This window comes from Paralichthys olivaceus, chromosome 16 (assembly GCF_024713975.1).
Source record: "Paralichthys olivaceus isolate ysfri-2021 chromosome 16, ASM2471397v2, whole genome shotgun sequence".
Taxonomy (NCBI): Eukaryota; Metazoa; Chordata; class Actinopteri; order Pleuronectiformes; family Paralichthyidae; genus Paralichthys; species Paralichthys olivaceus.
Window position 1 is genome coordinate 3,991,711 of NC_091108.1, and position 26,770 is coordinate 4,018,480.

The following is a 26,770-nucleotide window of genomic DNA, read 5'->3' on the forward strand; positions in this document are numbered from 1 at the left end:
TCAAGTAGAAACGAGAGGCTCGGAGGAGATGAAGTCAAGTTTGAAGTGGGTTTAGGAACAAACAAATTCATCTGAGGCTACATGCACACTACTCATAACTAACCTGGTATACACAGATTGTGTGGAGGCTTGAAATCATTGGCTGCTCTGTCTTTTTGAAATCCAGGACTGGAAGACAAATCACTGTTTCCAGGAAGACAAAATAAAAATAATACAAATATCAGCGCTCCCAGGCTGAATCACAAGAAGGTCGAGTCTTTAACTGCGTAACTGAGTTTGTTTGATCAATATATCAATGAAAATAAAAGAAGAACCAGACAATCAAGTCATTTCTTTGATTCCAAGTTTCATCTTTAATCAGAACATTAAAAATCCTAATTGTGGAAATGAACGTGCAGAGCAGGAGGGATGAGACTATAGAAAATAAGAAACAAGGATAAGAGACAACAACAAAGTGTTCCACAAATAACGTAAAGGAGAAGGAACATGGCGGCTGACGCAGCAGCTTCCATACGTATGGTTTCATTTCCAGCTCCATCTATTTTCCACTCTAGCCGCAAGGGAGAGTGACAGCGGACATCCGATGGGAGGGCCCCCGCGCCAAGGAGCACAACCCCCCCTCCGATTCAATCCATGTGCTGTGAGTCACTCCCCTCAACAATGAGTCTGATGCAGTGGTTACACGGAGAGAAAGGCCGAGAAAAAAGGAGGAAAACATGTCCAGGCACGGAGGAGATTCATTTGGGACGGCCGGCAGCTTACTAGGTTATCACTCACTTCTCGCCGCTGTAGTGCGAGGCGCAGAATGGCCGGGGAAATAGCTGTCCATTACCCAGAATACAATCAGCGGAGTGCAAGGCTGGGGAGCTAATGGATGTTTCCACAGGGAGGGCAATTTGGTGAATGGGAAAGTGGATGGGTCCATCATGTGAGATGGGATTATGGGCGATTGTTATCCTTCACAAGCGTGATATGACGGTCAAGGGGTGTAATGTATATGGACTGGGGCGACATTAAAGAGTAATCTCTCCACAGCCCTCTCACAGCCAATCAGCCCGCCCTCGTCCCACATTTTCCTTTTCTGGCCAAGCAGACGCTCTGAGTAGCACTTAAACAAAAGGAGCTGCCGCCGCTTCCTGCTGATGTATGCAGAGCAGCGCACTCTTGAAAATAAATTAAATTCTTATCTGCAGACTCAATTCAGTGCATTTATAACCAAATCAATGCAATTATGGAACGGCTTAACAAAAAATAAATAAATTGGAGTCCTTTTCGGTAAAAGCAGTTTAAAAACGGCTGAACCGCGAGTGGTGTGCCCGGGCTCAGCGGGGCCTTCGCATTCTCATGCAGCACTTTGACTTATTTGTCTTTTTCTTCCTCCTCACATCTGAAATATTACACAAATTATAACTTTTATATATTTACATCAGTAGTGTGCAATCATCCCAAAAGAAAAATAAAAAATAAAAAAGGCACCAGTAGCATCACTCAGTCGTGGTGCCACTCATCTTCTTTCCATTTTCAGGAAAACAAGCCCGTCACCACCCGCTCCTTCCCTTCAAGGTCCCTTCAGTGAAAGCTCCTGGTCGGCAGCCTCACGTTCTCAGGTTCCCCGCAGAGAAACCTCAGAAGATGTGTTTGAGGTGTTTGATCCCGTACGTCTTGAAAAACACCAGGAGGATTAGAGTCCACAGGCCCAGGATGAAGCCGTCAGGAGGATGCCAGTCTTTCTGCTTTGGTTTCTGGGGGGAGGGGGTGGGGGTGGGGGGGGGGGGGGTGAGGTGAGGTAAGGTGAGGTGAGGGTGGGGGGTGGTGGAAGAAAAAGTGGGCAGGAGCAGGAGGGGGAGGGAGAGATTGCAGTTAGTAATAGTGTGTGTATTTCTCCTGTTGAGGCCACCGCTGATTGTTCTGTCATTCACACAGGCAGGCAGCCGCGGAGTCACACATACGCACACTTTATCTCTACAAACACTTTATGTACACTATCTGTTGTCTCACACATACAAACACAAAGGGTCGCACAAAAAAGGGGGGTTGGGGGGGGAGTGAAGCTCATCAGCACACCTCCCCTGTCTTGTGTTTGTCCCATTCAGAGCCACATCATCACTTTGTGTGTGATTATACTTTTAAATCTCGCTCGTATTAAACATGCATCTCACAAGGAGCACATTTATATGCTAATGCCGCGGCAATATTCTGCAGAGAGATGAGATTTAACCTCTAAAAAATTCTCCCTAACTCCTCAGCTGGTGACAGAGCCACAGACGGGTTGTGAGGACGCACTTAAGAGATTTCTGTTATCCCTCAATATACAAGCTGTCATTATCCGGTCGGGGAAATCACCAGACAGAAAAGGCATCCCCTAAAGCCAGAACCACGAGACTTGGCAAAGAGGATGAACAACACAGCTCACGCTCCAAATCTGCCTGAGTCACAAACTGTACGCACAATGGGACGAAGACGTATTGTACAGTCAAGCTGCTACACAAGTATTCGAGTGATCCGTCTCGCTCCAGCTTGCCTCAGCGCTTCTACAGTGTGTACATTTGCTCCTTCTCGAGTACACACATATTGGCCTGAGACACACACACACTGCAGTATGTCTGACTGACAAGCCCTGGAGGTTTGGACACTGGGGTAAAGTCTTACATCGGCCAAGAGACACGATACAATACCTGCATTACTGTACTCTCTACAATCTGTGGTAATTATTTGTTTTATAATCTGTAATTAAGACACTGAAATTATGCTATCACCGAACTGCAGCAGCCGTCCTGAGCCTTTCAAGCCAGTGTCTCTAAAACTTTGTCCCCAAGAGTTGCTCAAGAACCGAACTACTGACTGAATGTGTCAGCAGCAGCATGCACTGAAAATGGTCAACTCACATAAGCTGCTGTGTAATATCTGGTCATATTGGTCGACATCTTTGAATTATTTATTCGTTTCTCGTATAACAATCATAATTCTATCTTGGACATAACTTTTCAGGTGAAACTACTCACACTTAGATTATAGAAAAAAAAAAAAAGTGTTTCCTCAAGACACAGAAATACTTTATCATAATTTAAAAACTTCCCAATGTACCCAAACTATTCAGTCACTCTCTTTATGACATGGGTAGAAAATCCCAGGTCAGGGATGTTTGCTCCGGGTCGGTTTCAGGGCATATTTTAACAATCGGAGCACACGGTGAACAGAGCAGGTGCATTTAGGACATGTCCAAATCCATTTTTGCAAGTTTAACAGCAGAAGAAAAAGGTCACTGCACCAGCACATGGTTCTTAGTCTTCCAATTAATCATCCTGTCTTTTGGGGCGAATACAAAATAAATGCCATCTCACATTACCTTGAGGAGCCAGGTGTGCTCGCATGCACTTTGCCAGAGTGCTGACTGGTCTGTTATAAATGTGTCGCCACCATCGGTCAAATATGAATCAAATTTCATTCATCATTCCCCTTTAGAGACGCATTTTACTGTCTTGATGATGCTCCCTTAAAATAACAGTTGAAATATGACCCCACTGACGTTTTCCTGAGTCAATGGTGCGATCAGTTCCCTCCACCTTAAAATGGCAATTCGCCAAAAATGCACCTGCTCTCACACTCACTCTCACACACACACACACACACACACTTCATTATAAGACCTCCCACCCAAGGATGCCCAGATGGCCGCAGGTGCACTTAGTAAACTTCATGGGCGGAGGATGGGAAATGACAAACTGTGTTGGTGATTTCCAAAAACGCAGCTCAAACTCAGACACTCGAATATTCCTCGTGTAGTTTGTGTCCGATTGCCTCCTTGCGGAGCAGGGACGGTAATATTCCATCTAATCCAAATGCCTTTTGGCATTTCAGTGTTGAAACTGTTTAATTGCATAAGAGTCTAATTCATTTATAATCTGCCTTGCAATTTAGAAATAAATTGATGTGTACAACTCAAGCAGACGTCTAACATGTTGCTGGATTTCTCTTTTCAGAGGGTGACAACTGCTGAAATGGCTTAAGTACATTGGCTTTATTTGTGCATATATATATAAATATATATAAACGGAGACCTTCACAAACATGTCTGAAGTTAAAACCCACTAAGCACTGAATGTCAGTAAAAATCTCCACTGGCTGAGACTGTCACACCACAGTTATATTCACTGTATACTCTTTGTCATCAGTCAATCAAATCAACGCCCAACAATGGCTCCGTCTCAGTGTTCTCACTGACGCACTCGGCTCCTGCAGAGGGTGATGATGAACTTGACCCCTGTACAGAGACTGAAAATAACCCACTGCACCCATTCATGAAATCACATTTAGAACAGGCCTGATTACGTGTCCCTTAGGATAATGAATATTAATCACTTTGGCTGGTGTTAAACTTATTGTAATTTTTCATTATTTCAACAGCTGTTGGTAACCGAGGCAAAAAGTCAATTTCAGGAACCGCGTGTACTCTGTGTAACCTCTGTGTACTCTGTGTAACCTCTGTGTACTCTGTGTAACCTCTGTGTAACCTCTGTGTAACCTCTGTGTACTCTGTAACCTCTGTGTAACCTCTGTGTACTCTGTGTAACCTCTGTGTAACCTCTGTGTACTCTGTGTAACCTCTGTGTACTCTGTAACCTCTGTGTAACCTCTGTGTACTCTGTGTAACCTCTGTGTACTCTGTGTAACCTCTGTGCGGAGGGTGCCGTCTTTTCAATGTAAACTCCAGGTTACTTGACGTCTCTGCCAATTTTCTAATGCAGAAAGACTGAGGACAGAAAGTACAATTGGTTTACATCTAGCTCTACGTCAAATCAATAGAGCTCCACTGCCATCCAGAATGCTAAAGTAGAAACGACATCAGTCCAGAGCTTTAGGAAGTAAAAGTATTCTGACTCTTTCGCCTTCTTCACGTTGCCATCGGTTACTGCCAGAGCTGCAGCGAAGACTCAAAAAACTGTCCATTGACATACGTTAGGATCTGACCTCTCCTCGTTGTTATGAACAATCAACTGAGGTTAATCACACCAGTTTTTAAAAAGTGAACATTCTGAAAATCAATCCAGTTTCCATGCAATTATTTGTGTCTGTATCAAGTTTTACCTCCGTGGGCACGTTTACTCAGGAGCTGAAGTACATCAGCGCTCACTAACCTCGGAGGGGACTAACAACCAGAAACAAACTTTCCAGCAGAGCTAATTTGTGAGGCTGAATGTGATATATGAAGTGTGCAATGTACAACTCTGAGTATATTTAAGGCTCTTAAACTCAAACTGGGTCCCAAGACAAATCTGAGGGGTCACAGAAGAGGGGAGAAATAATTAGGTTTGGTTTAATGGAAAGTCTGAATCTAATTTCATTAATCACAAGGTTAAAAAAAAGAGGTTGAAACTATGAATTGTTTTAGGATCAAATTCTTTTTACTTATGCAAATGTAACTCAAAAATCCACTGCTCCATCCGTCACAAATGCAGGTTTCTATCCTGACTTGATTGGCAAATGTATCTATGGCCCACAACATTGTTCTCAGAGAACCCTGTGCAGCCGTGTTTGGAGGTGGTCTGTCCTGCTCGTGATGTTCTTCGCTCACAGAACAAGAAGAATCCCCTCACGGTTTCAAACACTTAGTCAATTCTGACCTGATCTGCTCTTGTTTTGTTGAGGTTTCGCCCCAAATCCCAAATTAAATTTGCAAGCATGCTTGAGTTGTCATCCTCCATGTTTTCCGGTCAAACGGACACAGCGCTGTGACAACAGTGATCTGTCCCATGGAGATGCTGACATAATCTCATGAATACCGATCTGACAGTTGAAACAGCCATCACATGGACACTGACATCAGACAGCACACGGATCTGGTCCAAGTTATAAATTCACCGTGCTTGTTTTTCTCTGCTGCTGCAGCTGCCCTACACGCCTCAGTTCTGTGTGACATAAAAAAAACAAACAATGAAATCTGGACAGACGAGACACTTTCAGCTAAAACCACGTTGACAAATCGGCCGGTAGGAGGACGAAAGGAGAAGAGCAAAGGGTGAAACACTCGGAGGACGAGGCGGAGCCCTGGCGAGGATGTTCACAAGACGCTACGAGGAGCCATCAGGGGCAGTTGACCTCTGTGACAATGGTAGGCAGAGGTGTGCATGACTGCGACTGTGTGTGTGTGTGTGTGTGTATGTGTGTGTGTGTGAGTGAGTGAGTTTGTGTGAGTGTGTGTGTGTGTGTGTGTGTGTGTGTCCCTTGGGTAAAGAGGAGCAGAAGGAGATGGATGGACTGTGACAGGAGGCCACGTCAGCACAGCTGGCAGAGAGAGGAGCAAAAGTCAAGAGGGAGGAGAGAAAGAGAAAGTTTAGAAGAGAAGCAGATGGAAGTCAGAGAAAACAGGGGGATAGGGTTGTGTTCAACAGTTCGGGCACCACACAGACATTAAAATAAGCCTTTTCTCACATTAGTTACATTTTGTAAAGTTTAACTAATGTTCCACATTTTAATAACCGCATCGTTTACTACTTTAAATATAAAGTTTGATTCACCCTGGGCAGAAATTAAGGCCACCGACAAACTGAGGGAGGATATTTTTGCTGTTATGTGCTGTCCAACATGTATGAGAGTTTTTGAAAAGACGGACAATGAAAAAAAAACAGACATGAAGGCACAGAAATGCTGGAGGTGGAAGAAACAGCTGGTCGAGAGGAGCAGAAAAGAGGCGAGCGTTTGCGAACCTTCACTGATCGAACCATTCACATGCCATTTCCAAGGACAGAGACCCACACTCAAGCAGCCTGCCTCCATTTCACACGCTTTGTGTTGCGTATTCAATTCACCGGTAAAATCGATTAACAGCCCATCTAATTGATTGGAGCTAATTAACATGGCCACGCAGGATGCTAATGGGCGTTGAGGGAGGTCTGAAACGCCAAACACTGCTACTCCAAGGTCAAAACTGCAGCAAATTTATGTTGTGCAGAGGCAGTTGACAGAGGAGCAGCCAATGTATGTTGCCAAGACACTTGACTGCATTGAATTAACATTCAAGCCCCCAGCGAGTGCAGGGACAGTCAGACCAGTGGGTGCATTATTCTCTCATAAGGATTTTTTTTTTTTTTTTTTTGCTTTTCTCGAGGATGTTATTTGTAATTATTGAGCGGCAAAGCTAATTGCTATTTGACAGAACAGAGGGAGGCTGCTCAGGGTGGGTTTGGCCTCTGAGCCACAGCATTCCAACAACTACTTTTGGGAAAAGTCAGCGAGGGGGATTTGGCAACGGATGGGAGGAAGGGCAAAGTATTGATTTTCACTGTTTCCGTTTTTTATTCTCTGGAGCCATATGGTTTGGCATCAAGCTGGCGAAAGAACAAATAATAATTTGACGCCACAGACGAGGACTCACAGCAGCGAGGGAGGGGAAAGAAAGAATACACAAAGATGGATAGAAAGAGAGAGCGAGAGAGAGAGAGTTATTTCCATAACTGAACATACTGTGATTAAGCAACGTGATGAGATGTGTGAGGCCGAGAAGAGACGTGTCAGAAGAGGGAACTCTCCCTGTCACCACGGGCAAGACAACCGCTAACGGTGACAGAGCATTAATCAACTCCTCACACACATACATACACATACATACACAATGAGGGGACGTTTGTACACAGGCCATACAGCAAAGCAATATATATACCCACTGTCACTCACTCTGATGACTTCTCTATTTACAAGGTGTCGCCTGGACAACCAGAAAATGGAGAAATTGATTTCTTAGACAGTGAAACGATTTGTTTTCGCCAGTGGCACAACTGAAATCATACCACTTGGGACTGGATATTTTAGACTTTAAATCTTATGAGATACAAATCTAGTTCTTCAGATGAGTGTGTCAGATCAGTCACAACAAAAGAAGGGGGCTCTGCTACAGCGGCAGGAAAACAAAGACGTCTCAGAGTGCACTGAGTCCAATATGACAGCTAATCAAAAGAAGGAGAGCTGTCAATAGACTTGATGGACATTGGTCATTCTGCTGCAGTGCAGATGGACTAGGATGAGGGGGAGCGAGATGACTCAGTCTATCAGGACTCCCATCTTCAACCCAGCAGGAGTGCTAGCCGATAATCGAAATCTCTGGCAGGGGTCGTGGGGTTGACGAGTGTGTTTGTGTGTTGTACGTGTGGGTGCATTTAAAAAGAGGGAGAGAAATACAAGAGAGACAGGGAGAGAAGATGTATAAAAGATGAGCAGACAGAGGGGGGGGGGGGGGACAGAAGACCGAGCCCAGATATGAAGCCAAGTAGCCGACAGCCGAAGCTTAATGGTGTTTGTGAGAGCGAGTGTTGGAGCTTTCAATAGTGCGATTGTTACATATTGAAGATTATTGAAGACAAGAGTTTATGGGGCGCTCTCATGTGAGCAACGGGCAAAGATCTGAAATTGGTCCTCAGCTAATTTCCCAGAGTGCCCCTGGGTGTGGGGACCCCTCCTGTTTCCCCATCACGATTACTCAATAAGCATCTGACAGGGCTCGGACCGTGGTCAGCTTCATTTGTCTCGGCCAAATGAGCGAGACTCTTTTCTTCGCGCTAAAGTCGATATCGGCCGGGGAAGTTTCCAGAAATGGGGCCGAATGATTGATCTTCTTTTTTGTTTTTATTCATTTTTACCGCTTCTTCGGTTCAAATGGATCCGACCTTAGCTTTTAACACAAAAGAGTTTAGTTTCCAATGACAAACGAGACAAATATAATTTCAAAATCAAACATTCAGCAGATGTGAGTCTACAGTACCGATGTGAAGCAGGAGCATTTCAAACAAATTACCAACTCTTTTCTTTCGCAGTTGCGTTTGATGCCTCAGTGTCTGCTTACTAATCAGAAACAGCCACGGTATCACTTTACCTCTTTTTTTTTTTTTTCCGGGAGCTGTTGTCTATTGTTCTGGAAATCCCACAAAGCGGCTGTTTGATCCTGTTTGCTTTGGCTTTAAAATCGAAAAGCTAGATTTGACACTTTGCATTAGTTCAGCTACAGAAATTGCTTGGCGTCTGTTTCGGCGTACAGAGTGAGACAACTGGCAAACTGTCACACTTCCCACAGCAAAAATATCACACAGGCACACTTTACATTTAAAATTATAATTCCTACGAGGCACTGAAGATGACACCCCGTGAGGTTTAGATTAGTTTGGGTAAGGCTGATTTACTTTATGTATATCACTTGCTTGTGTGTGCTATGAAATTTACAAGATTGTACCAATTCCAAAAACGACTTTGTGCGGTGTCTGCATTCTTCTACCTTTAGAGCGGCATGAGACGAACACACGTTTCTGTTTTTAAAACATGTGACCAATGAAATGCATCAGGATTTTCTGAAATTAACATCAGGAAGAGAAATGCATAAAAATGTTTTCCTTAGTGATCATCATGTTTTAAAAAATAAATTGCGATTGTTTTTGAGCCATATCCTGTTATATATTTAATTACTGAAATAAAGGTCAAAAGTTTAAGCTCTGAAATGTTTCTTTAATTTAATGTTTTAATCTGCTTCAGAGCCTGGGAAAAAAAGGTTTAAGTGAATGTCAAGTTTTTTTTTTAGAATAGGGCCAAACAGTAAAACGTTCGAATTCAGCAAAACGAAGTAATTGAACCTGTAACCTGCAATAACTACTGAAAATATTATCATCCTTTATAAAGTAAATTCAGTGAATATGTCAGCTAACAGATGCTTATTTCAACATCCAGCTGAGATGGAGCAACTTCTATCTCTCATCTATTTGGCATCGCTGGGGAAGGGAACCCATCAAGTCTACCATGGTGGCTGCAGAGAGGAGCATCACTGGATAAGATACAGCAAAAATTGGTTTCCATAAGCTTCACAAACGTGGCAGTTATTGCAGGGATATTGGAAAAATGCTGTGTGGTTTCTTACTGATGCGTCCACTCTCTGTGGTTTTGAGTATGGATTTCTCAGAGGCAGCTGAACCCCAGATGTAAATAAGAATAATGTCTGCTCTTGCCTGTGGCAAAGATAAATGTGACTGAGGCTCAAGTTGAAGTGGGAGTATAGAAAAAGTATTTTTAATGGGCTCATAATAGAAAATCTTACAAGAATGATACAGGATCCGAGACCAGCTGTTCTGAATGCGGAGCACACGCAGTATAGGCAGAATGAGAAGGAATAGGTGTTCATTTGTGAAGGTCGGCCGACTGAAAGCCACAATCCATTCGAGAATGAGGTGAATGCACAATTGCTCGCCACAATACTGCCTATCCATTCTGCTGGATTTCACAGTGGGCCCTCCGCACCCAGACCAGGAGGCACTTCCATTTCACACTTTCCGTCACCATGGAAACGGCACAAAGACATCTGTTGGTGGATGCTGTACACAACTTTCTGCTGTGTCCAATTTAAGGGTGGGCATGGACACATTTCAAATAGTATAAAGAAACATCAGAGGGGCCATGCATAGTCTGCGTGTAGTGTAAAAACACCAATAAGGCTTTTTTATATTGTTATAATGATGTCATCAATATTTCATATATGAGTTAAGAAGCCTTTCCGTGATATTTGTGGAGATATCTTGTAAAATGTATTTTCCGGATCATATTTTTGTTGACCTCAGCCATGCCCTTTAACCAATCAACTCCAAAAGTGAATCGTCTGGAGATACCCTTTAAGTTTGGGGAAAATCCATCCATGCATGAATTGATTTATAACACACTCTCACACACAAACACACACACACTCAAACACAGGCGGGTGAAATTCCCTGCAAAACACTGGGGGCTTAATGCAGCTGCCTGCACAGGACATAAAAAATGACCAACAACAAAGCCTGATGTTCTACAGTGAATCAAAATTGTCTGGATGATATCAACATGGGTCTGTTACTGTGGTTTTGAGTCTCCTCAAGTGACCCCTATTATTTTTAGTGTTCTCTCACCTGATGGATGATCTCAGACACCGGAAGCTGGTCCGAGTACGAGTACGTCTCTTTCTGCAGCTCTCCGTACGCAGCACTGGAAGACAAAACACACAGAAAACAGCTTTTACCATTAATCTGAAGTAAGTGAATTGCTCTCTGAAACATTAGGCTTTTGTTATGAGGGACACCATTACTCAGTGACGAAGAAAAGCTGTCAGGAGGAGGAACAGACTCCAGTGTCTCTGTTGGCAGTGTGTGTGTAGCGGGCGTGTGTGTGATCGACAGATCATTTCACAGCCTGGTCAACGATATGCAGTGTAAATCGATGCAAATGAACCCATTTCTTCCTCTTAATGAATGAAAAAGATCCTCGTGCGTCACTGCAGGACTCTAAAGTCTAAAACTGATGAGAAAGAAAACAGTTTTAAAGTAATACACCGACCACTTTTTTATATTTGAACTATTTGAGACGTTAGGAGAACTCCAAACTCCCAGACCTCATGTTCTACCAAGGCTGCACTCAATTCTGGTTAGTTTTTCTAAGAACCAGAGTGAACATCAATGCAGCAATCGGTGAAACTTAGAAAGAGCTTTATAGTCAACTTCAATACTCGTACAGGGCTGACGTTACATTTCTTGTGCAGGTAAACAACCTCTGATGTGTTCGCCGTTGATGCAACAAAGCAAACGTCAACTCTCCGCAGCGTCTCATTCACACCCACCACTGCTCTCATTGTGCTTCTCTTAGTTGCTCTTAGCATGTTTATGCACAGAGCAAATACAAAAGATCTTTGAAACCTTTCAACGTGAAGATTTCCCAACTTTGGCTTTTACTGTGCGGCACTACATCACCTGAATCCGTAAAACTAGAGAAGAGTAGCAGAAGGTGAAAGCACAAAGAAATAAGGAGAAGAATTTAATGAGGGACAGTGTGCACTTAATGGAAGATTCCAAAGAAGCCTTTGAATTCAAACTTGTCACTCGTGCTCATTAGCAACACTGGGTAGATACACGAAACATGGTTATGATCTGCGACCGCTCTCTCTTACAGTAAGAACTCAAGTGTTTTAGTTTGTTGACAGATGGTAAGCTTTTAATCAACATAAAACAAAAACCTTTAAAAAATAACTCAAAGAAAAAGTACTGGGTTGGGCTTTATAAACTCAAACAGAGGTTCAACAGAAAAAATAAACCTGTGGAAACACTTTCGAAACCTGGTTCACCTTTTGGATCCACCAACTTTGAGATGCTCGTGTGTTTCGGCGTATATCTCGGTGTGTTTTTGAAAGACTGTTTGTCTCCAACGTCCCTGTCGGATCCAGAATTCAGAAGAAGATTCTCGGCTAAAGGTCACAGTCGAGTGGATAATCAAAGTTCCGGTCAGACAAAGTGGACCATATCCCCCAGAGAGCCACCGAGGCTCTCCTCCTACCACTTGTTAAGTGAAGCAACCTTTTCTTTTTTTTTGTTTCTTGTTCTTCTGTAACTTTTTGCTCAACACTTTTCTCTCTGGCCTCTTCCTCTTGTATAGTCCCGTCTTTTCGGCCCCTTTCTTTTCAACTGCGTTTTCTCTCTTCTGAACATTGGTGGTTTTGGGCAGAAGCTGCTCTGACAGACACAGAAACACAGACTGAAGAAAAGAGGCCAAGCTGGCAGACAGGGAGATGATCTCCTGCTGAGCCCTTCATGTGCGCCGAGCCCCTAGTGAGGGCACCCACGTCTCACCACTGCCCCCCCACCTTTCACTTAGCACAAGCCATGAGCTCTAAATCAATTCCAACCACTTTGCACTTTATTTTTCAGAAGAGATTGTTGGAGAGGATTTCAGTCCACTTAGCTTATTCTAATGGAAACGACCGTCCCCTCCTCCCCCTTCAGTCCCGGTAGCACAGCTGCCATCTTTACGTCAAACAAATTTCCTTCTGACATCTGCCCTACTAACGGCCGGAGTCGTTTTTGTAGACTCTATCCTGCGCTGTGAGCACAAATTAGATTATGATTACTTCATAACTCAACAGGGTATGAACTCAGCTTTAATTTGGTTCTTATGATTGTCCTGGGAGTCGTGTACCCGCAGGTAGACGTGTTTTGTCAACAACCACCTACTGCTCCAAGTAGGTAACTGCGCAATGTCATTAAAGTTAAGCCTATGCATAATGAAGAGGATTGAGGGGATCCATTAAAATGTCCTCTCCATCAAGTGCCATCCACTTAATGGAAAAGACATTTTTTGTTAAACACAGTCTGTTTAGAAATGGGTGAGAGGAGAAGATAGAAAAACAGAGGAATGGGAATGAAAGAAGACCAGAGAATAAAGAGACAGGCTTGCACACACATGTACCCATCTTCTCAAAGAACAGTCTCCTGAAGCAGGGTGTGTAGGTGGCCGGATAGACTGGAGAAAAAAGTGGATTATAGCAGCAATATATGTAATAAGAGCTTGTTTCAGAGGACATCTGTGACCTGTTCTCTGTGGGAACACAGAGCTCTCTACAACCCATTTTCAGGTCTTATGAAATGCTATTATTTAATTTTATGAGAGCATCCGCACAGAGGTCTTGTAAAGATCCTGCTTCTGTCGCCTCTTATTGATTCCTGAGATGATCCAGATGTGTTGGTACAGGGTAGAGAGCTAAGACTTGAGTTTTTTGGACAAAAACTAGGTTTGGTGATAAATTCTATGCTGGAAAAAAAAAGTCTCCTTAGCCTTTGAGAGATATTTAAATTTGTGATTTGTCCGACCCTGAGTCTGAAACCAAAACTTATTCAGGGAGCTAATAGGTGCGACAAGCAGCAAATCCTCACATTTAAAAAGAAATTGTATTCTATTCTATTATTCAACAAATGTTACCAATGTTTTTGTGTCAATATATTATTATAATAATTACAGCCCCTATCACCTTCTGTTTATTGGCACATTTGCTGGTCTTTCCCAGTTTGTAAGGAGGAAGATGTACTTTTTATACATAGAGCAAAATGTTCTATTGTTGAATTTCAGAGACAAGAACCTTGTTTTGCCTTCTTGACAATAACTGTAAGATGAGACCAGTGATGTTGACTTGGTTTTCCTGCAAAATATTCTTAAATTTTGCCCATGGTTCAGAGAGGTGGCCTTACCTATGAAAAGCACAGCAACAACAAAACTTCCCCTCGTCTGTGTAGTATTACTTCTGTCCGAATGAGGCTAAAAATATCACTAACGTGACTCGTAATATGATGGAATGTGTCGTTAGTCTCCCTAATATGTTTGAACTTTCAAAATAGCAAAATTCTTAAAAGTAGAGAGGTCCTACTCCTGCTTTGCACCATCACTAAACTTTGCTCCATTTAACATCAAAAGAATCAGGGGATTGCTGGTGTCTTGCATCAGAATTAGAGATAAAATGTCTCTCTCTAGGACTGAAATGGGGCAACAAGCAACTCGATAAGTCGAATGCTGTGTTTTTGTGTAGCTTGGGGAATCAGCAAACCTAATGTGTTGGCCCTGATCAATAATAAAGTAATAGGGGAAGTTGTGTGCAATGACTAACTAGCCTGAGGCCAAAACAGCAGTGACTAAAATCGGTATGGCAATTGCCTCTAATTACTAATTAGCAACCGAGCACATTAGATTCTTTGACTATAATACCTCCCAGTGGTTCAATTAAAGCCCATCTTAATGAAATTAACAAGAGTGAAGGGAGGGTAATCGTGAATAAAGTTTTAATTTCTACCACATCTGTTTATAGAGCACCCCAATCTATTCTTTACACACAGCTTAAAGGTTATACATGTGGCACACTCTGCCACTAGATGTCACACTAACACCAGCATCTCTGGTTACAATCCCCCCCCCCATCCCTTTGAGTTCCCAGCAAGGTGTTGCAAAGCACAATAAAAGTGGCTCCTGAACTCCCATCCAGAAGCACAACAGAATGAAGGAACCCTGTGTGCAGGTGTGCCAGCAGAGCAACAATTTAGCTAGATGCAATACAGGCTAGTAAAATATATCGGTCGCAGCTCGGTGTTTCCTAAAGCTGCTGTTTTTACTATGGGATGAGTGTGTTTTTGTGTGAAAGCAGTGAGTCCGTCACCAGGCACAGAGACGATGTGCTGAGGATGATAAAAGTTTAATGCTACAGCCATCTAGTGGTCGAGTCCATTCATCACACAAAAGATGCAAAGACAAATGTGGATTGTGATGCATGTCGGCCTGTTTGTCACAAGGTGGCACCAGAGACACTGAATCAGAAACACTGCAGCTCCCTCAGGGCCACTGACTGAATTAAAGCCTCACTGTGAAATAAAGCTTCACACACACATTGGTACAGATTAAAGCTCTGAACAATCCGAATGAGCTGTATTATAACATCAAACCATAATGTAGCCATAGCAACATACACACAGCGTGTTTTACTCCCTGGGATAAAAGGCCACACAACACATCATTAGTAGAAAAATCAATATCACTAATAATGAGGTGTTGTAAACAGAAATCGAAGCAAAGTAAGAGAGGAAGAAAACATAAAGCAGATGCGGACAGTAGCACTTCAAAAGAAATAAAAGGAGGAGGACCTCAATTAATGCATTTACATCCTGGTTTTCCCTGATTCCACCTTAAAAACTATGTAGTTTGTTAATTATTACCATCTATCCCAGTTATTTGCAATATAACATATGTTGTGCATTATGATGTGATGGCTGTGACTGACAGTATCAGTCTACTAGTTTAAAGAAGTTTGAGTGATAACATTCTGCTGATGATGATGATGCTAATGATGATGATGATGATATCTTAACTAAGTTCATTCAACTCACTTTTCCTCCGTTGGCTTGATGGGACTGGTCAGGTTGATGGTTTCCGTGGTGAGCTCCACTTTGCGGACGCTGCCGAAGAAATCTGTGACAAGGACACTTCCCGGGTCCCTCAGGAAGAGGTCAGTACGATGGCCTGGAGTGGACACACAGTGACTCTTGGGACACACTTTGAACTGGAAAAGCAAAGAAATAACAAATGGTGAGATTAGGAAAAAGCAGCTCATTGCAACAGATCCTGCAGTAATTATTAGCAGCATTGTCATTAGAACCATCCATGCAAATAAAATACTTATGTGAGCTATGGAGAGGTTTAGCTTGGAGATATTAAGCAACCAAGATTAGTTTTAGCGTTACTGAACTGAGTGGCTCTGGTGGAATAATACTACTTATGTCAGAAACAGATGATGGGAGTGAGATGAGCAATGTTGTATATCTACAAAGTCAAATGTTTCTAAAGATCAGCTGCTTTGCTTTGTGCTGGGAATCTGACTTTTGGTGACTTTAGCAGACTCCATTTCTAAGCTAATGTTAGCTCATGCTGCACAGTGTGAGGAGGAGAGACTTTGAGACAAAGCACTTGGGTGTGAGCGTAAAGGTCACATCCTTTAGATTTTCTCACAAAATGTATCCCGGGTGCTTTACACGGAAATCAGCCTGCAGAGGAGAATGTCTAAGTTTTTCAGATATGTTATAATCCATTCACAAATTGGCAATTAATTAGTAAAGTAAGTAAATTAATTCACACTGCCTTTAGTTACACAGAGTGTGAGTGTTTTAATACTGCGCAGTGAATAGTTTGTGTCTCCTCCTTTTCACACGACTCAACTGCAAACTGTGGCCAACTGCATCGAACCATCGCTGGAGCTGCAGTGGGAGGTGTCAGAATATGTGACAGTGTGAGCAGATTAGAGGTTCGGACTCGTGCATGTCATCATCAGTTACAAATTTTGGTGCCTGCAGTGTCCCCACTTGTGGGTTAATCCTCTTAAGTGTGTGATTCATCAGCGTGTTTTCCGACCCGGTTCTTAATTTGAAAAGAGAAATTAAATCATTAAACCGAGGAGAACGTTATCTCTATCAGCCAAACGCACTCGAAAGACACACGGCTGCTAAAAGATGTTGTAGGGAAGGTCAATTTCTGTTTCATCAAATAAAAGCCTCAGCAGTCTGGATCGAGAAAAAAAAAAAAAAGAAGAAGAAAACTTGCTGAGCTCATCAGAGAAATCCATATCATTGATCCAAATTCTACAAAATAGAGCAAGAACAAAGTGCGCATCTTCAGAAACAGGAAAGTCTGTGCACATTGATTGAAGTAGGACTGAGTCCCTGAGTGAGGTTTTCAGGCGTTTTGATTTTAACCCCTGTGGAGGTGAGGCGGGGCAGGGGGAGGGGGTGACGAGTGGTCCCTGGGGCCGGTGGATCTCTGCAGGAGTGTCAAAGATGAAAAGCGAGGTGCTGCAGAGATTGAACCTGGAGCAGCGTGCTCTGCCATCGTGTGTCACAGTCCCACAACCTCAACACAGTATCAGGCATTCTGTTTTAAGTGTAGAGTCCTGTGTGACTTTCATCTGGCCCCTCATAGTACCACAAAGCGTCATAATACGAGACACATGAAGAGAGTGGTGCAGATACTGCAGTGATGCCGGAGGATGGTAAATGATGGTACATGCTACACTATGATGTATGATGTCATTTATTCAGTAAAAATGCAAATCATTTATTTTCCTTTGTTTATATCATTAATATAACTTGAATACTTTTAGTTTTGGACCGTTGGTTAACAAACTAATTAAAAAAGGGTTCATATGGCTCATATTTTCTGACATTTAAAGATCAAATTAAACAAATTAAAACTGAATTAACAACTGAGCAATCTGCAGACTGATTAACTGATGATGATAAACACTAGATACTGATGTCTACATGCACTCACACACACACGCATGTGCACACACACTATGGAGTGATTGTGTGCAAAATAAATAGACATTAATCAATTTTGAAATAAATAATTAAATACATTTATTTAAAAAGGCTATTTAACACACATCCTCACCAGGTCATTCATGTTGGTTTTGCTGGCAGGATGAATGTCTTCCAGGAACTCCAGCAGGTAGAATGTGTAACGATCCATCAAATGGACTCCTATGGCCAAATCTGGCTGATGCTAGAAAGACACAGGGTAAATAAAGGGTAAGAATAATATTGAATATACGTCAGCATATTTTTTCAGCTGCACTGATGGACTGGTACAAACTCCCTCACTGTGAATATGAACACACAGAACTTGAGCTCAAACCACACAGCTTATTATAAAACCAAGTGACTCTCATGAGGTTCAGGTATCTCACCGACAGGGAGTCTTCTCCTACTTGACTGCTGGCCAGAGCCATGAGGTTTGGGGAGTAGAATCTCTCGTACATGGAGGCTCCCTGACAAGTGTCGATGATGAAGAGCAGCTCATTGTACCTGGAGACACACACACACACACACAGGAATCTTACACATTCTTAAAGAAACCTGATGAGCTCGATTGTTCCAATAAACCCAGGTATCACACAAACCTTCTCACCGTCTTTCACGCTGTGGTTGCCATGGTGACTAAGAAAAACCAATTGCACCATTCAGTCCCTCTCTCTCTCTCTCTCTCTCTCTCTCACCCACACAGAAAATCTCTCCTTCCCCTCACACCTTCCTCTGTTCGAGAGAATTTCCCCTGAAAACTCATTTTACCTTTTTCTCGACAACAAGTCTTTCATATCCAGTTGACTGGATCAAGGTGGTTGGTGAACAGTGGAGAGAGGTGGCAAAGTCAAGCCGGCAATTATCTCATGAGTATCGAGGCTGGCGTCACTAAGCTTTTATCCAGCAGCCTGGATGTAACCCTGGATGTAGCTGGAGCAGCTTTAGATCCTTTAGTTTCTTGCTGTGCTGCAGCTTGAAAAGGAACATGAGGTTTCTCCTTCATATATATATATGTATATATATATACATATATATATATTAGTAATTCCCTTCCCTGTTACAGAGGTATATGATGAGCTGTGAGTCTATGGAATTGAGTCAGACTCAACACAGTACCAACGCTTTTATAAATATGGAGCTTTTACACTGGTTCCCTTGACAACAATTGTATTTAGATTGAATTAACACTTATAGAGAGATACAAGTGAAAATAAATTTGTTTGTGAGAAATCTCAGCAGGAGATTACGTCTGTGCATAACTCTACTAAAACCTCTAACTCTGCTCCTCTTACCTTTATTAGAATAGAATTTGGCACAGATAATGTTTAGATGCATGCGCTACGGATTGCCTAAAGTTTTGAGCTACAGCTGCATGATTTCGTAGATGATTTGTGCTTTAAAAATGTAGTTTTAAGGGCCGACATGAAATATTTATCTACAGACTCTTATCACTGGATTCTATAGCCCCCCCCTCAGCTCTGTGGAACTATCCAGGTACTTTCACTTCACTGTTTGTGTTTTACAGCCTGCAGCGTCACTGTTTGGCTTCACTCACACAGTCTCATCAGCTGCATTTCCAGCCATGTTGTTCATGTTTCACACATTTTGCCATTTTACAACATAAAATGCACTGTCAAGGCCAAACAGGGCCAGTGAGTCAATTCCCCTGTGGCACCACTGATGGGTGTGCACACACTTTTGATCACATCCAACCATAATCCTCAGTGACGGTGGAAGTTTAGAGATGCAACGCACTTTACGCCGCGTTTCAGCCTGGTGTTAATTTGCTCTTATGCAGCCTTGCATACAAAACTCTGTTGCATGCAGCAAGAGCAAATAAAATGGACTTGCATTACAAGAAATAATAGTTGAAGCTCTTTTCATCATTTCTGCTACTTTCCAGTATATTTACCTTCGTTTCTGCCACATCTGCTCAAACGCATCAGCCAGTTCCACGTTACTAATCTCCTCAGAGTCCTGGAACTTCAGAAAACCATTCCCGCCATGACCTGATAAACAATCACATTATTAATGATTCTTTGTCCTCTGTTGTAAGAAGCAAAAACATGTTATAGACCTGCAAACTAACAAGATAGATTAAAAAGCACTGGCAGCCATATGCACTTCGATGAAGAAGAACAACAACATGAGAGTGAAAGAGGAGCATCTGACAGTAGATGTGTCTTTGACATACCTGTCAGGTATATGAGGATGTTGCTTCGATCATCAGAGAGGAGGCGTTTGGAGCGTGGGGTGCTGGGTGGAAGCCTTCCAGTCAAAACTCGCAGGAAGTTCTCCACCGTTACCTGTAAGATGATATCAAAATCCAGAGATTTTCATCAAGTGATATATAATAAAATGTTTATTTTCTAATTCACTACAAATAATTAATAAAACTGGAAGACGATTGGGGGTGAATATAATTAAACCTTTAAACTGTATAAATGAGAAGATTGGAACATGATTAAACATTTCACCTGCATCACTAGGGTCACTGCAGGGGAACAGACAAATATTTCTACTTATCTTTTAATGAAACTGTGAAAATCAATTACTCATTATTTTCTTCTCTACAAATTTATCAGCTTTTCTTGCAATCGGTTACCTCATGCCAACAAACATAGAATCGAAAAAGCTGTGTTTATTCATTTTTAAATAACCAGCACAGAGCAGAGTAAATAATCAAACTACAGATAAAGAGGGGGAAAGCAGCATGGCTCTGCTTTGGTCCATTACAAACAGAATATGAGGCTGCTTCTCTATTTAAAGATTAATATGATATCAAATTATTTCCTGGTAAACAGACAGAGAGCAAACACTGGACAAAAAGTGTTGATCATACCACATCTAATACCAAACTACACCTGGATCTAATATCCAGCTGTGTACGTTATGTTATATACTAAGCATTTATAAAGAAATTTAAAAAAAACTGTGCTGTGCATTTGACAAGATATATAATTTAAACATTTTATTTTCAACTCCTTCATAAGCTAAAATACAGTCACGCACACAAAAGCACACATTTTGAAAATGTGCTTGTTCAAACTCTTGCAAAAGAAGTGACTGAACATTACTTCAAACATGCATAAATAACTATTCACACTGAAATCTTGACTCATGTTTATATATCACAAAATATCTTTTTAGTTTGGCTAATCATTCATCTCTAAATATAATGAGACTGCATGTGATGAGAACCAACCTCGTATCCTCTGTAATCCACCTCCACATCGTCACCATAAACATTCAGCTCCATGTTCTTGTGGCTAAAAACTGTAGCGGGTTTGGGGTTTCTGTGATTACAGGCCATGTCATCAGCCAGCATCAGGACTATGTGGCTGGGGAAAAAGAAAAAAAATATGTTTGAGAACCAAACAACTCCACCATGTGAACTGCAGCTGCCGTTAATGTGAGACTGTAACCTTTCAGAAATAATAATAATATGGTGAAGCATCTTGATCATGTGTCATCTTATCATAACATAAAAAACAGTAATTTAAAAAATAATGGAATTTCACTGAAGTCTGTCACGGAGCATCCATTGCAAACATTAATTAAAGCTGTTGACAAGGCAGGACCGTGTCATTTTGAAAAATAAAAAGCAGCTGAGTTTGGCCATTACAGGCTTAGAAAGTAATAAGAAATCTAATATTTCCCAGGAGAAGCTCCGGAATGTCATTTCACTGTAATCTTGCCGGAGGTGAAAAGCCAACTCAAATACAATTAAGTACATTATGAGACAATAAAGTTCACCAGAGTAGTTCTGTTTGTTTAGAGACAACAGCCTCAAGAGACACATGGACAAACCAGGAATTAAGTAACCCCATGGCAGGAGAGACATTATTTGAAGTTATATTTGGTCCTTTGATGAAGTCATAAAAAGGAGTAACACAATGATTCTGGTGGCACAGCAGCACAACAAACTTTAACTGCAGCGTCCCTCCAGTAGAGCTGAGACCTTTGTTAAATATAATTTGTCTTTTAATCATCATGTTTCCTTTACTCCCAACTGCATGATTAAAGCACTGTTGTGAATGGTCGATACAACGCACGGGAGGGAGATATAGGGAAATGTTTATTAATTTATTGACGGACATTTATCACTAGTAATTTAAATATTCTGCACTTTACAATGTGTGCGACTGTGCTCAGAGAAGAATCAACCCCCTCATTCTCTCGCTGTGAAGCCAGCAGAGGATCCAGACATTTACATGCACACATGCACCTCCTCCACAGAAGGTGAGGAGTCTCCAGAGTTAGACTACACTTAAGTGGCTCTTTCCTGTGCAGAATATAATTTGAAAATGTGTCATTATTTCACTGTTTTTGCATAATACTGATAATAATAATATTATCAAATCATAATCACACACTAAAATATAAAATACACATCATAACAAGCTACTTTAAAATTACTGAAACCATCAATCTATCATGAAATTACTTAAATTAGTGGATTAGATTAACTAGTTAAAAGTCCCAAAGAATAAATTAGAGTAAACAATAGAAGTGTCTGTTCCTCAAACATGACTGGACAACAAATCAACCATTTATCAATTAAAAAAACAATTCTTCTTCTTCACATTATTAATATTATCATCATTCAAAATAGGGACATGTTCATCAGGTACCTGTCAGGGATTCCCAGCCTCTTCACACTCCTGTACACAGACAGAGTATTGGCCACATGACGGTAATTAAACCAGAATCTGGACGTACACACCTGAAGGGAGGGGAGGCAGATTATTTCTAATGAGTAAAAAAAAAACAATTAGCATGTCAACTAGCAAAGATGTAGCATCGACGAGCGCTCACCAGGACAGCCCAGTTATTAGTGTGACCGCTGCTGAAGAAGGTTCCCACATTATCCTGAGAAACACGAGGAGACAAAACACACACGTGTCTTCACATCACAGAATCAGCAAAGGTTATAAACAACGCAGACCGGTGACAAACTAGCATAGCAGGCTAACGTGGGAGCGACATTTTGGGTTATTTCAAACGTTAAACACAGTAAGTGTTGAGATGTTTAGAGTCCGATTAGAAAACCAAACACTCACCTCGATGTTTGAGCTGCTCACGAACAGACACGAGCAGAGTAAACTCAGTAAAATCAACATTTTCATTCAGCAGCAGCAGCTAACGAGCCGCAACCAGGAAGTGGAAACCGGTGGCTCCGCCCAGCGAGTGCTTCCGGCGAGAGGACTTTCAAAACAAAGGTTTGAGCGTGTTGATTCATTTTTAAACTGGGGGAAAGTGAGCTGCTCCTCATGTTCCAGGACATTTTAAGGACGAGGGAGTAAATCATCCCCATTTAAAGGTGTCACTGTGGATCATAAAACAATGTCAGTTTGTCCCTGATTTAAAATGAAATTGAATATCTTATATAATACCAGTGATGTACAGTAAATCTACATAAAATAAAAGCTTGCTCAGTCCTTGTGCAAGAGAGAAGCAAAAACAAATGACAGATAGATGTACATAACATAAATACACATGGCATGAATGTTAGTTACCTGAGGGCATAATTATAAGGCATTTTCCCCTTTGCACAAGGATGGGTACAATTCACATTGTTATTATTGATATAAACATCTTAATATATATTTCTGATTTAATCTGATTGAATCTGTTTGGCAGCATGTTTTTTGCCTGTCTAATTTAGCAAATCACCATTTGGTCAGATACGGCTGATACACTGACAAGAGAAGAAAAAATTACAGATTGGACATGAAATGGGGCTGACAGCTTCACGTTCAAATTCCCTCTCCAGCTAATTGGTGTGGGCTTCAGTAATGAGAAGTGACGTGGACAACACAGGCAGCAGATGTCAAAATGCATGTTATGTTGCTGCTGTATCCTCTGAGTGCCTCAGAGCCCTGTCATACAGTGAAGCAATGAAAAAAACATGTCCTTCATGCAATTCTAATGTAACATTGCAGCAAAGCAAGTGGAAGATATGGAAAAGCAGCAACCACATCAGGCTTGATACACCAAAGGGCGCATGTACAAGTTTGTCAACCACTTTAATTCTGCGGATGTCTCCTGCTTTTTGACCTGCAGCATCACAGAACTCATCACTGTAATGTCCTCCTCCAAATGCATTCAATAAGGAAATGGAAAATCAAGGATGGTGCTCCAACAAACCAGTTCTCAGTGGCATAAATTTAATCATCTTTCTATTTTCAAATTAGCATTTTACTCCCAGGCTGTTCTATCCTCGCAAGTAATTGATCCTCTCTCGTGCATGAAATGTTATTCGGATATAATGATCATCGCTTTCTAACACACTCGTGTCTTTCAACTGATCTAATGTTGTCCTGTGATAAAACCAACAAGGAGACTCAAAGTCAGCTGTCCAGTTGTCGAGGGGATTAGTGGCCAATTAGGATCTAATCCTACACTGTAACAAATTACTGTAAAAATACTGGATATTTTGCACAGTAGTGTACTGTTTTCCATTAATACAGTTGAATACTGTAAATTCTGATGTTTTTGAGGAACAAAATATTAACAGCAAGCTACTGTAAAATCTTACAGTAAAAAGCAGTATTTATTTATTTTTTACAGAAAACTACCTGTAATCCTACAGTATAGTACAGTATTTATTTATTTTTCAGTTTCACTTTAAATCAGACTTGATCTTCGGTCCGTTTAATAGTTCATCTGAGCAAAATAAAACATTAAATGAAATTAAAAATAGGCCTACACATCAGTCTGTTTATTTGAGATTGAGGACACAATAACAAGAAGATGAAAAATTACTTTTCATCCGGACTCTTATACTGAAAGCACCAAACTGGATGGAGCACAAGAGGCATCACCTGCTGTTTTCCTCACCGTTCTCTCGTCAACTGCGCAGAGCACCCTCATCCATCCTGTCTCCGTGGCTTTCTTAAGAAGGTAAATATGATCTTGCAAATGTCAGCATAATGCTGATGTGATTTTGTGTTGGATTAACATTTTATTGACTGTTTTTTACCGAAAAGATTGGGTCAAAAGTACGTGCCACACCCTAGCATACGTAACTCATTTAGCAACTATGTGGACAAAAGTTTAGCTTTCTGTTGAAGCACATTGCTTAACTTAGCATTAGTTGGCTTGGGCATTTGATTTGTAGTCAGATCTAATTAAGGTGGGCTACAAGGTTCTATTTTACAATTTGTTGTTTTACTTTTTCAAGTTTATAGGGAGAAGCTTGTTATGCAGGTTGATGCAAAAAGCTAAAAAGTAGCTTCAAATATGCACTAATGTGATATACAGCAGCTAAAGGTTAGTTGACTAGTTAAAGATTTTTTTGCTGTGAAGGCCTGTAGTTAAAACATGATTATTTGCAACATATGTGGTAAAACCTGCAGGAATACATTTGCACATGTCAGGCACATGCAAACTCATAGTTGTTTCTTAATATATATATGCCCACTACTGTGTCAGTCAAGCAGAGCTCCTTGATCACTACCCACCGCCTGAGTATCAGTTTGGGGTATGTCTTTGCTAACTCTTCATCATTCTGTCCCAACATTTTAGATTCATGTCATCCATTGGTGATGAAATAAAGGTCATCATCCATAAGACTTTGCCCAATTTGTCTGAGGATACTCAAAAACAGATCATCACAGCACTTGAAATCTCGGGTGTGGAATCAACAGAGGACCTCAAATACGTGCAGCAGGATGACCTCAAAGATCTCTTGCCTGTTATCCAGCAAAGGAAACTTCTGGAGGCATTCAAAATAGGTAAGTATTATCAATATAGTGTTTTCATGTCCAGTTAAAGCTGCAGTACTTGGTCAAAAACAAGAAAGTTTACACTCAGCTGACATATGGAATGAACGCAGAATGAAGTAGTGATTTGGGCTGGCCACAGACTATACAGTTTTTATTATTTTACTCTAGCTTAACGTCTATTCAAAAAAATAAATGGAATTGCCATACAAATTCACAATCTCCAGTGTTTATGATATGAGTTTGCATGCATATGTGGCAAATATTGTGAAATAGTGATAATAATAATATATTTTATTTCCATGTGTTGTAGAATCTACTACAGTCACACTTGATCTACAAGTCTTGCCCGATGACTCAACACATACAAGTCTGACTTCGCTCTCTAGTCCATTGCCTTGCTCTTCATCTTCACTGTCCAGCATTTCATCTCTGTCAAGCTCTTCAGAACCTTCAACACCATGTACTTCGCACAGCCTAAGACAATCAGCCAACATATCCAGTAAGTTGCATAAAACCTTTGACGTCCCATGGGATAAAATGCCAGAGGAAGTGCAGTCAGCCATTGCCAACAGCAAGAGACCTGCTCCTGACAAGCGACGCCAGATGATACGAATTCTTGTAATCCTGGATCATGAATGTTTTGTTTCTCATAAATAGTTTTAGATCATTCTCTCATAATTATGAGACACAGGGGTCATTATCATAAAAAGACATTTTCATTTTTTATTCAATTAATGTGATAGTGTTCCATATTAATGCAAAAATTATCTTTACTTACCATACCTAATATCTTATATACTTTTTCTATTATTACATTTTAGGCGCCTCATTGGGATTAATCCTGAGAGGGGAAGAAAGACCAGCCAGAAGAAGGTGGTATCAAAGAAGACGGGGAAGCTGGTCCACAAAAAGGCAACAACGGTGAATCCCCATGTGGCCACTCTACTAAAAAATTTGATGGACTTTGAGTGGGGCTTTATTAAGCCAGTATAGTTCAGTCCCTCTGTCTCAGATGTCCAGGTTCACTTTTGGGCTTACCATTGTTGAGAGCCTGTTTGATATGTTATTGTTAACGGAATGTGTGAAATTAAGTTAGATTTTACTTAGTTTTCCTAGCTGCTATGCATTTGATGCAGTGACTTTAACCCAACTGTTGTCTTTGGGTGAAGGAGGAAGGAAAAAAACTAGCAGTAAGGTTAAATGAAGTTGAATTGGCTGATAATTTGTACTCATATGCTTTGCAAACAGTCAAACCAGACCTGGTCAATTTTGACCCGGGGAGGAAAGTACAAAGTTTAATGAATGTAATGTTAGCCATCACTTGTCATAGTTCAAGAAAAATTCTGACAACCAAGTAGTAATGGTGTTTTTATGGATTTTGTAGATACT

General features: G+C 41.2%; 1 protein-coding gene and 1 long non-coding RNA gene across 2 annotated transcripts; one reads left to right on the forward strand and one right to left on the reverse strand.

Moving 5' to 3' along the window:
• Nucleotides 1-329: 329 nt before the first annotated feature.
• Nucleotides 330-22,872, reverse strand: pigk (phosphatidylinositol glycan anchor biosynthesis, class K). The gene is made up of 11 exons (XM_020113242.2): nt 22,715-22,872; nt 22,470-22,523; nt 22,286-22,377; nt 20,857-20,992; nt 19,846-19,957; nt 19,564-19,660; nt 18,038-18,155; nt 17,743-17,853; nt 15,687-15,859; nt 10,908-10,983; nt 330-1,742 (listed from the first exon to the last, which is right to left on the reverse strand). The coding sequence occupies exons 1-11, from the start codon at nt 22,778-22,780 to the stop codon at nt 1,626-1,628; spliced, it is 1,152 nt and encodes a 383-aa protein (XP_019968801.2). The 5' UTR covers nt 22,781-22,872; the 3' UTR covers nt 330-1,625.
• A 2,377-nt stretch (nt 22,873-25,249) lies between these two features.
• On the forward strand, nt 25,250-26,521 carry LOC138405086 (uncharacterized). Its single transcript, XR_011238771.1, has 3 exons — nt 25,250-25,390; nt 25,692-25,880; nt 26,203-26,521. It is a non-coding gene; the product is annotated as an uncharacterized lncRNA (long non-coding RNA).
• Nucleotides 26,522-26,770: the final 249 nt, after the last annotated feature.

Bases quoted from the DNA above. Each gene is read 5' to 3' on its own strand.
- pigk (XM_020113242.2), bottom strand. From the start codon at position 22,780: ATGAAAATGTTGATTTTACTGAGTTTACTCTGCTCGTGTCTGTTCGTG. The intron at 19,661-19,845 runs GTATGTCAAAGA...ATTGTTTATCAG, and splicing joins CATCCTCATATACCTGACAG to GTCATGGCGGGAATGGTTTT. The intron at 15,860-17,742 runs GTGAGGATGTGT...TTGCTTTTCCAG, and splicing joins AAACCAACATGAATGACCTG to TTCAAAGTGTGTCCCAAGAG.